We start from the raw sequence: 13,715 nt of genomic DNA, 5'->3' as shown, positions 1-13,715 counted from the left end.
CCGCGGCAAAATTCGTGCCGCGGCGAAGGGGTTAATACATATTTACCCCTCTGGAGTACAAGTTTCTCTATTTTGGCTTTGACTCACTCATACACTAAGGAGATTGAGTGTCATGATAAAGTGATTCCTTTTTTTTATGCTGTTGAGAATTCCTCTGGGGATTATGTGGAAGAAGCAGGTTTCAGTGCCCCCTATTTACAGGACTGTCTGGTTAGAGAAGGCTTACCACACTAATCATTGAATGGCAGCTTCAATTGGCACAGGGAGGCCTAATGCTTTCCCAACTTTGCCTCTGTAAAGGGAGGCCAAGAGACGCTACGAGAAAAGGAATATGCTACTTACCAGTATGCATCTGTTCTTGGCATGTAGAGCTGCAGATCTACACACTGTGCATAGATCGCCATCTGGTGCTGGGCCCGGATGTTTGCAGTTGTTTTTCTCTTGGAAAGTCTTTGGAAGTCACGAGGTATGTGACTTCTCCTTTGGATCATATTGCGCATGGGCTTCGGCTCCATCCTCGGATTGTTTTTCGCCAGCGGGGAAATGATGGAGCTTTGTAAGAAAGAGGAAAGATGCCCATGTGTGCTGTATCTAAATAAGATAAAACTGGAACAGATAAAGGTAGCCGGGGAGGCGGGTGGGCGTGTGTAGGTCTGCAGCTCTACATGCCAAGAACAGATGCATACTGGTAAGTAGCATATTCCGTTCGAGGCATATGAGCTGCAGATTACACACTGTGCATAGATTATATAGCAGTACTTGCTCCTAGCGGCGACCACCAGTATCTGTTGCAGTTGTTTGAAACAATGTTTTGAGGACAGCCTGGCCCACACTACCTTGTTGCTTAGTTTGCATGTCTACACAGTAGTGTTTAGTGAAAGTGTGCGGTGTAGACCATGTAGCTGCTCTGCAGATATCATCTAAGGGGATGATCCCTAACAATGCCATGGAAGCCCCTATCTTACATGTAGAGTGGGCTTTAGGGGGAACAGATAGCGTTAGTTTTGCTTTGTGGTAGCAAATCTGTATGAATTTAACAATCCACCTAGCTATCCCAGATTTGGAGATGGGGTTGCCTTTGTGTGGTGGTGAGAAAGACACGAATAGTTGTTTGGTCTTACGAAAAGGTTGTGTTCTCTCGATGTAGTAGAGTAAAGCTCTTTTGACATCAAGGGTGTGTAGAGCTCTTTCTGCAGTGGTTTGTGGCTGCGAGAAGAATACGGGCAGTTCCACAGATTGATTGAGGTGAAAGGGAGAAATGACTTTAGGAAGGGATTTTGGATTAGTGCGGAGAACAACCTTATTATGATGCATTTGCAGAAAGGGTTCTTGAATTATGAGTGCTTGTATCTCACTGACCCTTCTGAGCGAAGTAATGGCTACAAGGAAAGCAGTTTTCCATGTTAAAAATTGAAGCTCACATTTATGTAGAGGTTCAAATGGAGGCCCCATTAGTCTCGTGAGAATGATGTTTAGGTTCCACACAAGTGAGGGTGGCACCCTGGGGGGGATTATTCTCTTAAGGCCTTCCATGAAGGCTTTTATGGCAGGTACTCTGAAGAGTGATAGATGCTGTCTATTTTGTAGATACGCTGCTATGGCAGCAAGGTGTAATCTAATAGACGTGTAGGCTAGGTTGCATCTTTGTAGGTGTAGCAAGTAGCCTATGATTTGTTGGATAGACACATCTAAGGGATTGACGTTATTGTTGTGACAATAGGTCACAAAACGTTTCCACTTGGCTGCGTAGCAAGCTCTAGTGGTAGGTCGTCTAGCTTCTTTAATGATGTTCATACAGTCAGGGGGAAGATTAAGGTAACCAAATTCTAGGATTTCAGGAGCCAGATCGCAAGGTTGAGCTGAGCTGGGTCCGGGTGTCTGATCTCTCCATGGTTCTGGGTTAAGAGGCATGGAGAGAGGTGTAACTTTTGGTGCGGGACTATGGAGGGTTCCAGCAATGCTGTGTACCACGGTTGTCTGGCCCAAGTCGGAGCAACTAGGATGAGAGTTAGGGAATGTTGCTGTAGTTTGCACACCACTAATGGAATGAGTGGGAGAGGCGGAAAAGCGTACACAAATCTGCCTGACCAGTTCATCCATATCGCATTGCCTTTGGACAATTGGTGTGGATATATGGCGGCGAAGCTTGGGCATTTGGCGTTTTCGTGGGTGGCGAAGAGGTCTATCTGTGGTTGCCCCCACATTTGAAAGAATGGTTGAAGAACTTGTGGATGAAGTTCCCACTCGTGGATCTGTTGTGTATGACGGCTTAACAGATCTGCAATGGTGTTTTGGACTCCTGGGACATGTTGGGCTAGGAGAAAAATTTTTGAGGTATGGCCCACCTCCATATGCTCTGTGCTAGCTGAGAGAGCTGCAGAGAGTGTGTGCCGCCCTGTTTTTGGATGTAGTACATGGCTGTCATGTTGTCTGTGCGGACTAAGACAGCTTTGCCTGAGACATGTGTTTGAAAGGCTTTTAGGGCTAGGAATATGGCCAGTAACTCCAGATGGTTGATGTGGAGTAACTTTTGTTGAGGTGTCCACCTGCCCTGCATGGTGTGATATAGTAGGTGAGCTCCCCAGCCGGAAAGCGATGCGTCCGCAGTTAGAACTATTTGAGGAACCGGCTCTAGGAACGGTCGCCCTTTGGAAAGGTTTTTGGAGGTCCACCACTGCAGAGAGCGATGGGCACGACCGTCTGCCAACACCAGATCTGATAATTGACCCTGAGCCTGGTTCCATTGGCGCCCTAAGCACTCTTGGAGAGGACGCATCTGGAGTCTTGCATGAGGTACTATGAATATGCAAGAGGCCCTCATCCCTATAAGTTGCATAAACACTCGGGCTGGAAGAGAGTGTTGTGGTTAAAATTTGGCGCAAAGAGCCTGTATGCTTGCTATCCTGACGGGACTGGGGTAGGCTAGCGCTCTTGAGGTGTCTATGGTGGCACCGAGGTATTGCTGTACGTGGGACGGATGCAGATGGGACTTGGCGTAGTTTACTGTGAAGCCCAGGTCGTGAAGTAGTTGGATAGTGGCGTGAGTGTGTTGTACACACTGGTTGTATGAGCTGGCTTTTATGAGCCAGTCGTCTAGGTATGAGAAGACATGGATGTGTTGTCTTCTCAGGTGTGCTGCCACTACCGCTAGGCACTTGGTAAACACTTGTGGTGCTGTGGTGACTCCGAATGGGAGTACTTTGAATTGGTAGTGCTGACCGTCCACTACGAATCTGAGAAACATCCTGTGAGCGTTGTGAACTGGAACGTGGAAATAGGCGTCCTTGAGGTCTATGGTGGCAAGGAAGTCATTCTGGGAGAGCAGAGGAAGTACCTGCTGGAGTGTGACCATGTGAAAGTGGTCTGAGTGTATGTATTGGTTTAGGGGTCTGAGGTCCAAAATGGGTCTTAGAGAGACGTCCTTTTTTGGTATGAGAAAATATAGGGAGTAAACTCCCTTGTTTTGTTGGTTGTTAGGAACTGGTTCTATGCACTTTTTTGTAGGAGGGAGATCATCTTCTGCTTTAAAAGTGACAAATGTTCCTGTGACATTGGGCGCTGTTTGGGTGGAATGGTTGGGGGGGTAGATGTTAGTTCTAGACAGTAGCCTGATTGAATTATCTGTTGCACCCATCTGTCCGAGGTGATGGTAGCCCAGAAAGGAAGGAAATTGTGGAGTCTGCCCCCGACTGGAGTGGAATAGTCTGGGGGGAGTGGAGGGAAGTCACTGGGTGGGGGTGGAGGCAGAACGGGAGGTGTTAGTTTTGCCTCTGCCTTTGCTGTTGTTACCCCTGTAACCGCCTCTTTGGTAACCCCTAGTGAAGGTGGATTGGGGGGCCTTGTAGGAAGTGGAGGCGCTGTCGGAGGAGTAGCCTCTGGTGGTGCTTCTAAAGGAGGAATAGCGAAAGGAGCGCCTGGGAGATTTTGCCGTGTCTGTGTCCTTTTTCATTTTTTCGAGGGCTACGTCGACATTAGTGCCAAACAGGTGTTTCTCATCAAAGGGGTGGTTGAGGATGGAACTCTGAACCTCAGGTTTGAACCCTGAAATGCGTAGCCAGGCATGCCTACGCAGAAGGACGCTGGTATTTATTGCCCCGGTGTCGGTGTCAGCTGCATCAAGGGCACAACGGATGGAGGTATTAGTGAAGGTTTTACCCTCCTGAATTAATTCGTTGGCCCTATTTTTGTATTTGTCAGTCAGGGAGGTGTTGCATTATGGACTCCAGCTCGTCATCATGTGCCCTGTCATATCTGGCTAGGAGCGCTTGGGTGTTAGCAATGCGCCATATGTTGGCCGCTTGGGACGCCGTGCGCTTGCCAGAGGCGTCCAGGAGTTTAGACTCCTTATGTGGCGGTGGAGCCTCAGCTGATGCCTGGGAATTGGCACGTTTCCTGGCATTGGAGACTACGAGGGAGTCTAGTGGTGCGGGGCCTCTAATGTAGGTTGGATCCATTGGGGCGGCCTTATATTTTTCCTCAATGCGAGGGTTGAAGACCCTGGCCCTAACCAGGTCTTTAAAGACCTCTGTTGCGTGCTTAATAACCCCCTTAAGCATGGGCAGAATTGAGGTGGACCTCGGTGCAGTGTCAAATGTGTCTAAGAGGAAATCCTCCTCCACGGGGTCTGTGTGGAGATCAACCCCGTGGTACTGGGCAGCCCTATGGAATAGCTGGTTAAAGCCCATTGTGTCCTCTGGGGGGAGAGTCTGGAAGGGTAAAGATCTTCCTGCGGGACGTTCGGGACGTCTGGGATGTTGTATTCGTCCCATGGGTCTGGGGAGCCCGTAGGAGTAGGGTCCCCTATTGGTTGGTTGTCCACTCCGTCCCCTGTGTTGTAGCTAATGTCATCATCATCCTCATCTGGAGATGGTATGGGAGAATGATGGGGTGGGGGAGGTGGAGGAGGATGAGGAGGAGGTGGAGGAAGAGGAGAAGGAGGAGGAGGAGGAGGAGGAGGAGGAGGAATGGTGAAGGAATCCTCAAAGGGGAGGTGGCAAAGTCTCTCCTTTTTGGTGGTGGAGCTGTTGCAGGCTTGTCCGGTGGTCTTTTTCTGGTGCTAAGCATCAAATGCCCATTCTTTGGATCCTTAACGAGGGTTTTTTGGTAAGGATCGGGTTGAAACAGTTGATCTGTAGGGGGCAGATCCTTCGGTGCCGATGGTGTCGGAGCCGTGGGTTTTTTTAGACGTCGATTCGGCACTGGTTGTTTGTTTGGAACCGTGGGGTTTAGAAATGTCTTTTGTCTTCCTCAGTTCCGAGGTGGGTGTCGGCTTCGAGGCTTGGGAGTCAAGGCTGTTCGGTTTCTTGCTCGGCTCCGAGGATGTTATCGGTGCCGAGGAGCAGGTGCCAGTCTTTGGCGCTGAGTGCTTCGGTGTCGAGCTCGGCGCGGACGAGGAAAGGGGTGTTTTCTTTTTCGGTGCCGGTGTTGATGAGAGTTTTTCGGCACCGAGGGTAGGCTGGCTCGAGCCCGAGCCGCCTGAAGGCTTGGTGGGCTTCTTAAACGGGCCCGGAAGCGAGGTATGGGAAGCAGTCTCTCGGTGCATACCTAGGCCCGAAGGCATGACCGAAGCCTTTTTTTAATGGCGTGGAGGGGGGTTTGGGGTCGACGTATGTACTCACGCCCCTCTGTGCCGGAGTGATGTCCTCGACGTCAGAGTCGTCAGCTTCGGAGGTGCTGACGAGGCCTTCTTCGGTGTGCTGTTGTTCTGGAACATCGACGCCTTCTTCGAAGATGTCGTCGGGGATCGAAGTCGACGAGTGAGCCATAGTTCTCCTTGCCTGTCGGTCCCGAATCGTCTTCTTTGATCGGAAGGAGGCGCAAGCTGGACAGTCCCTTGCCTCATGTTCTGGAGAGAGGCAGAGGTTGCACACCTCATGTAGATCAGTGTGGGGAAACTTCGACCCACATCAAGGACACTTTTTAAATGGTGTCCTTTCCATCAGCCAGGGCAGGAGGCCGAGGTAGGCCCGAAGGCCTTCGTCGACGACCGGAATCGAAGACTTCGGTCGTTGAGAGTCGCGTTGAGTGTGGTGTGGAGAACACGATCGAGACAATACCGTCGAACGGGGAAGGATTGCGCGCCGAACGGGAAAACTGGAACGGTTCCGAACTGGAGCGCGAAGAACACATCCGAGCCCGATGGCGGAAAAAAAAAATCTGAGGCTGGAGCCGAGGCCCATGCGCAATATGATCCAAAGGAGGAGTCACATACCTCGTGACTTCCAAAGACTTTCCAAGAGAAATCAACTGCAAACATCCAGGCCCAACACCAGATGGCGATCTATGCACAGTGTGTAATCTGCAGCTCATATGCCTCGAACATACATTTTCACCTCCAGTTCTTTGGATCTGAGGTCAGTGAAAGTAAATATAAATTTGACCACTCATTGTGGTAGTTTGTGAAGAAGGTAGTGTATTTATTACTTGTGTGCTGAGCAGGCAGAAACCTTACGACTGGTGTATAGTCATCTTTATATCTATAAAAACAAAAAAGGGAGGAGCGGGAGAATATTTCACTGGTCCCCCACACTTCCTTCCAGCTCAATACGTATTCAGAGACTAGTGGGTGTCCTGAACGGTGTACTCAAGAAGAGTGGGCTACTTGCCCCAGAACCACTAAGTGTCACAGGTCCAGGAAATAATCTTTTCGGGCTACAATGACACTCACCCAGAAAGTGGCATGCTTCATCATCGGGTCATGCTCCACATTGAGCAGGGTGTACAATAACTAACGGGCTCTAAAAGGAGCTCTTTGCAGAGATCACTTTTTGTTCCTGGATCCTCAGTTGATGAGGTGATCCTAAATTTCATCTATTGATCAAGTAATTTTTTCGTATATATAAAACTATCTGTGACTCAGAGATCCAATTATAATTTAATTAAACCTCTGGTCCTTTGCCAAGGTAAAATTAAAATAAAAAGTGGGACTTCATAGCAAACCAACATTCAGTACGTCCAAATAAATCTGTTGTCTCTATAGCCATGTGGAGTCAATCCTGGGTTAAACTGCCTGGTTTTTCTTGGACTGTGCCAAAATTTCAAACAGGCACCCTGACGGGGAAACAATATATACGTCAATGTTGAGTGTGCAATAGCAAAATCTATACTTAACTATATATGTACATTCATGACATTGTATTAGTCAATGTTCTGGGTATGACCGCATCACTCAATATTGTGACATAGATCAGGGTGGCCACTAGTAATCCTGGAAGGTGTGGCCACTGTTGTGATTGTCTATGATGGAGGTTACTACTGATATACTTGTCAAAGTCAGTAGTTCAGGACTATTTCCATCGATCAGAAGAAGCTCTTAAAAAGAAGAATAGAGACCACTGTACTAGACAAAGGACTGACTGAGAGGTCCTTATAATAAATCTACCACAAAATATCCCAATTATCCTTACGGCACATTGGTGGCTTTCACAGAAAGAAAAGGGGGTGCCCTTCACAAGCTGAAAAACACTATCTAGAACATGAAAGAGACCAGCTATGTGGGCAGTGGCAATAAACTCCCTACTCTGGGGTACAGTTCTAGTACCCATACCTACTAATGGAATATCCACCAAACAGATGTACCGCCAGAGTTTTCTCTGACAATGGGCTCTTTTGGTGAACGATTCAGCCACCATAGCAGTCCTGACAAAACACTGTAGAAAAGTTAGTTTTCCCTCCACAACCTTGACAGATGCTGAAAATCTGCAATGGTAGATGGAAAAATACACCAGCTAATCTATACAAGAGCCCACCTGTAGCCTGCTTACACATTACCTACAGACTTCGATGACAGTAGAAATAACTAGATCAGCAACCCTTCTTACCTGCTGAAAAGCAAGCTGCTTGTTCATCTGCTCTGTCTGAAGCCTGAGTTTTTTCTGTAGATCTTGGTTCTTTTCCAGGGCCTCTAGGAGCTTTGCTTGCAGCTTGTCCAGTTGTTCCTTGGACACAGCATTGTAAAGCTTCTCCTTCAGATGCTGCACTTCGCGCATATGCTGAGACTCCGCAAGCGTCAGTCTTGTGTTGGCTTCTAATAACTGCATTTCATAAAAGAAAAGGAGCAAATAGATTAGAAACATGACTAAATCACCAAAAGCGCTATGGAGTTGGAGTAACAATGGCAAGTAATTAAAATCTATTAGTAAATTGTAATGCTGATACAGCATTGAGGGCAATATGGTGTCAGAGGACAATTAATGGCTGGTGCATGCCTCCCACTCCAACATTTCAAAGTTTGTCTTTCTGTTTCTGTTTAATTCAAAAGCATCTGATGTCAATGTGTCAAATGTACTCATAGCATTATAGCGCTTCTACCGTGGGTTATTATACTTGTCATTAAAGACTCTGGCTTGGACTATAATTCACGTTCAAATTTTTTTTTTTACAAGTCAAACAGCCCTGGGTAGAGGCCTTTAATGTTATGCTGACTGCAGCTCCCATGTGGTGCCATTAACTTGTGTACACATCTGTGCCGGAGGACAAGCATAGTGTCACCCAAAAGTCGGCACAAAACCAGTTTACTGATAAACCAATCTGGATGCATTGAAGAATAACCAAGGCAACTAGGCGCAAAAATAATTATGCCACATAGAAACAACTGCAAATGAGGCCACCAATGCAGTTAAGTGAAAATTGCAATCAGAAAAAAACTGTACTACCACAGCCTTGTAACATCAAAATGTGCTGGAAGCATATTTACTCCTGTACTTTCACAAGAAAATAAGTGCATACTATTATGAAAATCCATTAGTAAAATTGCAAATTCGTGTAACTCAGAATCCGAAGGTAGCCAAAAGTACAAAAATGGTTCGAATGCTCAAAACTGCAGAAAGATGCACAAAAGAAAAATAGATCTAGACTTAGTATCAATCAAAATACCATTCAAACTGCCAAACTCCAGGCAAGCCCTTTGCCTGTACATTTGTAAATATACATTATATTTCTAGTACCATCAAAATCGGACCCTTGTTCTCCTTGGAAGTCTTTAGTAGGAAGGGGTTTTAGAGCTAAGCCAGGTAGGAAAGAGATTTAGGGGGTTAGTGGCGCGATCTCGCCGACAGGAAAAAGGTTAACTTTTTAGTCATTCACTTCTATCATATTATTCCTCTGAGTGGAAATTGGGAGGACGGGGTAAGTGTACAAACTGCTATGCTCTCAAGCAAGAGATTTGAAGTTTTGCAGAACCAGGACTTTAACTGGAGGTGTTAAAGACACAACGTTTTTGACCTGGCCCAAATTTTGTCATTAAGATTTTATTATGGTTTCTTCTAAATGTAGTTAAGTTGTATGGAGCAGTCCAGTCTTGGGCCCCAGTTCACATAGACTTCTGTGCATATGTCATTTACACTACCAAAATGTGATATACGGGCAGAAATACATGAACATAACTCACAGAATCAAGATCATTGGACATCAGATCAGACTATGGCTGTGGGGTGGGGGGAGGGGGGTTCACACTGTAAAAGTATTTTAACACCCCAAACAAATATATATTTATATGAACACACCACAACACGCTTTAGTGTTTTTATTGCACAAAATGCATTGGTAGAAAAACCCATATTAGACTTGGAGGCATGAAATATGGGAAATAGTTCACATCTCCCACAGCCCACAAAACACGCACCGCAGAGCTTTACCATTGTCAGGGCTACTACAATTATGCAGAATGGAAGTCCAAATTATGTGACAAAAAAGGCAAATTATGTGACACATATTCTGGTAGAATTATTTTTATCCATTTTTAGCTAGAGACTTTTTACTGAAAAAATGCAAATTATGTGGCAAACGGAGTAAATCCATAATTATGAGGTAAATGCTGTAGCCACAGAATTTCATAAATCCACTGGCAATCCCCATTGTTTTGCTCAGAAATGTATTAACAAAAAGTAAACCAAACCCAAGCATTTCATTTCCAATCAGTGCTCCTTGTTTGCTGTAGTAAGAAGAAATCAAACTTTGCAAGCGCAATCCCCATTGTTTTGATCAACAATTTATTAACAAAAAGTAAACAAAACCCAAGCATTTTCATTACAATCAGAGCTTCTTGTTTGCTGCTATTTTTTGACTTACTGCAGCAGAGTCTGGAGGTGTCCTCTTACATTAAGCATAAAAACTGGTCAGGCAAGCTGCTATTTTCCGACGATGCCGAGGAGAGATCTTTTGAATACTAGCATCAGCAATTTAGATTCACCGGTCATCACTACATGGATATACCAACACTTGCAAAACACAGATTTCTATTTTTGCCCTCACCCTCAGTGTGAAACAAACCTGGTGTTGGTAGCCATATTACCCATCCACAGCTTTTGATGTATATTCAAAGAGACTTCTTTGTTATGATTGTTGCCATGATCAGCAGCTATTCGAAAGGTATAATCACCTGATAGTGATCAGAAAGTGCACCCTACGGGATCCACAGAGGGCAGGAGGGGTGGGCATGGTGAGCAGAGCTCCGGCTCTAAAAGAAAGGTGTCCAATGTTTAGCTGCTGAAGTCTGATAAAGCTGCTGCAGTGGAGGCTGTGTCTGGCGATATGTGTCCGCTCTCTCTCTGTACATGTCTGCTGTCTCGGCTGGTAGTCCATGTACCTCTCAATCATTACCAACCGGCTCTCCCCAATGCCCCTATGGGCTCTAACCTAACCCCTGGATGGTGCTGAGCAATATTTTGGTGGCCACACCGAGCCTTCTGTCAGATTCGAGCTTGTTTCTGAGAGTTGAACAGAATGTAATACTATCTCCAGAGAACATGCAGAAAGAGGCTGCCGCAGTAACTTGTCGAGAGACAGAGGGTTGACGTTTGGAAAGAAGAGGGGTGTGGCGCTTGTGGTAGTGTCCCAGGAGAACACTGTACATAACTACAAATAATTCAATACAACAGGTGTGTGGTGAGAGATGGGACAATGAAGAAACTGGTATAAATTATTGTGTGTGTGTGGTTGTATACATTAACTGTAACAAAAAAAGTTTCTTTACTAACTTGGCCTGCCAAACTCCATCAGTGGAGGGCTGATCTTGACTCTGTATGTGTGGGGGAACTCCACAGCCTGGGGAGGGGGGTTGCTCGTAGAGGAGTCGTGGTGTGAATAGACTCATATTTGGGATGTAGACTTCATACAGAGTCCCTGTAAGTCACATTGAGGTTGGGGCTGTATAGTGAAAGGGCTTACACCCACCCCCATGCCACTGATCTGCGTAGAGCAATATTTAACATGCTTGCATTAGCTGTGGCAATGCACCTCCACCCATTACGATCCTGCGGCGTAGGGCCCCTGAAGAAGAGGTGTCATGCCTCATGGGTCCTAGAGGCAGCGGTGTCCCCGCAGAGGTGCGTACATGGGTGCTAGAACATCCCAGGGAGAAATACGGCCCCCTCTCACGTGGTTAGGATTGGAGCTGTGCTTCCGTAGAGCTGAAGACACTTTAAACATGCCTATTTCATAGGGGTATACTCTGCTAAAACAGTTTGCTTTGATTTAAGGCTGAAAATGAATGATTGAGTGAAATAAAGTGCAGCAAAAATGCCGCTAAATTTCCATATTTGTGCCGCTAAATTTGTGAATCCATGCCGCAATATCCTGGGGGGGTCTGTTTGAAGGCAATACTCTGTGCCCACAGATCCTGGTGCTCAAATAGGAACATGCAAGGCAGTAACACCAAGGGTGTAGAACTAAATACACATCCATGAACGGACAAGGAGCAAGTAAGGAGGAGTGCTTACCAGGGAAGAAAGGAAAATAAAGGGCACACTTGGCAGAATGCAAGTATAAACAACACAAGGAAAATGAGAGCAAAAACAGCAGGAACAGGAAATGTAGCAAACTTGAAGAAAGGGACAGAAAGCAGGTACAGGGGAAAGGGTAAATACAGAGAGAGTTCATGGGTACACTAAAAGGTCTGGCTCCAAAATCAAGGAAGGAAGGTAGCACTGCAGGCAGTGCTAATTCAAGGAACAAGGAATTAGCCACAGCTCAGGAATCAAGGAACAAGGATAAGCTAAAGCTCAGGAATCAAGTTATCACTGCAAGCAGTGCTAGTTCCAAGAACAAGTAATTAGCTATGGCTCTGGAAATAAGGATTAACTATAGCTCAGGAACTCTGGAAACAAGGATAGCCAAAGATCTGGAATCAAAAGGTCAGTCAAATAGGATGGATCACAGCTACAATGACCAACGCTGGGCTGAAGGGAACTGGCGGTTAAAAAAGCTCACTGTAAGCACATGCCTCAGGTGTGAGAAGGCTAGCAGCTCAAACCACAGGTGTGCTGAATCCTTGGCCAGCGGTGGGGGGAGACAAAGCAATAAGCAGGAAATTCTAGTTAATGAAAGAGCAGATTGGCTTTCATGAAACCTGGCATGGATCGGGAATGGATGGGAATTTATGAATAGTGTCCACATGCCAGGAAATAAATATATGCATACAGTGGACAGTCCCAAAGCTTCTTAGAACACTGGAAAGTCCGACAGGTAGGCCACCTGGCGATGGGCACAAGATTGCAAGGAATGAATTGTGAAAGCCTAAACTTGAGGCCTTCTTGGAGGCCTGGTGTGTTTTAGTGTTGACCATACTCCGGGTCCTGGCTGAGGTCTTTGTTTCAGAAGCTGAGGGTGTGGAGATGAGAGGAGCCTCCTGGTCTTTTTCTTCTGGGTCACAGTCAGAAGAGAAGGCCTCCTTCGGGCTGGGCAACGGCTGATGAGGCAATATGTTCCAAGGAGTGGCTTGTTCACTGTCCTCAACATCAGGCATGGGATGTTCTCCAAAGATGTTGGAGGCATAGTTGGAAGCTTGTTGCTGCATCCTCTGATGTTTCCACCACCTCTTTCGTCAATACCAAAGAGTTTTCTTCGAACAGAAGGTAATGCAGACCTTGTAAGAACGGTTGTCATGGTCAGTGAAAAGAGGCAGAGGTTCCACACCATGTGTTTGTCAGTCGGCCCACGGGAACTTCATGTGACACTGGGGACGGTTCTGGAACAGCATCAATTTCATCACCCTGTGTGCTTCTCTGCGAAGAAGCTGTCAAAAGAAGTTGTTTCTTTGGGTTACATGGCCCGAAGAGGTCCCAAGGTTAGGACAGTTAGGAGTCACTTATAGTCTGTCTCCAGGAAAAAGACCGTTGAAGAATGTGGGCAACAAAAACTCTTTCTCCCCAGATTATCAGGATTGAATGGATTAGTTGGGCCAGAACAAGAGCACGAGGAGTGCACTGAACTCAGAACTCTGCTAAAACACGTCCAAACTCAATGGTGGAGAAAAACTAACATGGAATTTGGTGCCCATGTGCATTGCCAACTAATGGAGGAGTAACCTTATACCTAGTGAATATAAATAAGTCTTCGATAAAAAACAACTTGAAAACATCCAAGCCCAACATCATATGGCAGGAGTAAGCAGAGTATGTGGATCTACAACAACACATGCTACAAACATATTATATGTGTATTTCACAAGTCATTTTCCACCCTGGAATGTTACTTCTGGAGAAAATGGGAGTAAATGCCTTTCCACAATGGAAAAGTAAAGGTACTGGCCCATATTTCAAGAGGAAAACGTTCTCTATGGATACGGATTCCCCTGATGAAAAAAGAAATTGGGGGAGCTTACACACATTTTTGCATTGTGTAGTATAGTGGAATGTCGGCTCTGTTGAAAGTCCACTACAGTATACACAGTGGATGAGCACTGCATCTGGAAATCCACAGTTTGCGTAGATATCTTA

At 46.1% G+C, this 13,715-nt stretch overlaps 1 protein-coding gene across 4 annotated transcripts in view; it reads right to left on the bottom strand.

Moving 5' to 3' along the window:
* Positions 1-13,715, bottom strand: part of NINL (ninein like) — a 441,695-nt gene that overhangs the window by 16,653 nt on the left and 411,327 nt on the right. For all 4 annotated transcript variants that reach the window (XM_085612328.1, XM_085612329.1, XM_085612330.1 and 1 more), the window contains one exon: positions 7,821-8,033. In XM_085612328.1, coding sequence (XP_085468454.1) covers positions 7,821-8,033 — 213 coding nt within the window. The remainder of the gene's footprint in view (positions 1-7,820; positions 8,034-13,715) is intronic.

This window comes from Triturus cristatus, chromosome 6 (assembly GCF_964204655.1).
Source record: "Triturus cristatus chromosome 6, aTriCri1.1, whole genome shotgun sequence".
Taxonomy (NCBI): Eukaryota; Metazoa; Chordata; class Amphibia; order Caudata; family Salamandridae; genus Triturus; species Triturus cristatus.
The sequence above is the reverse complement of the archived record's forward strand: the minus strand, read 5'-3'. Positions and strand labels throughout refer to the sequence as shown.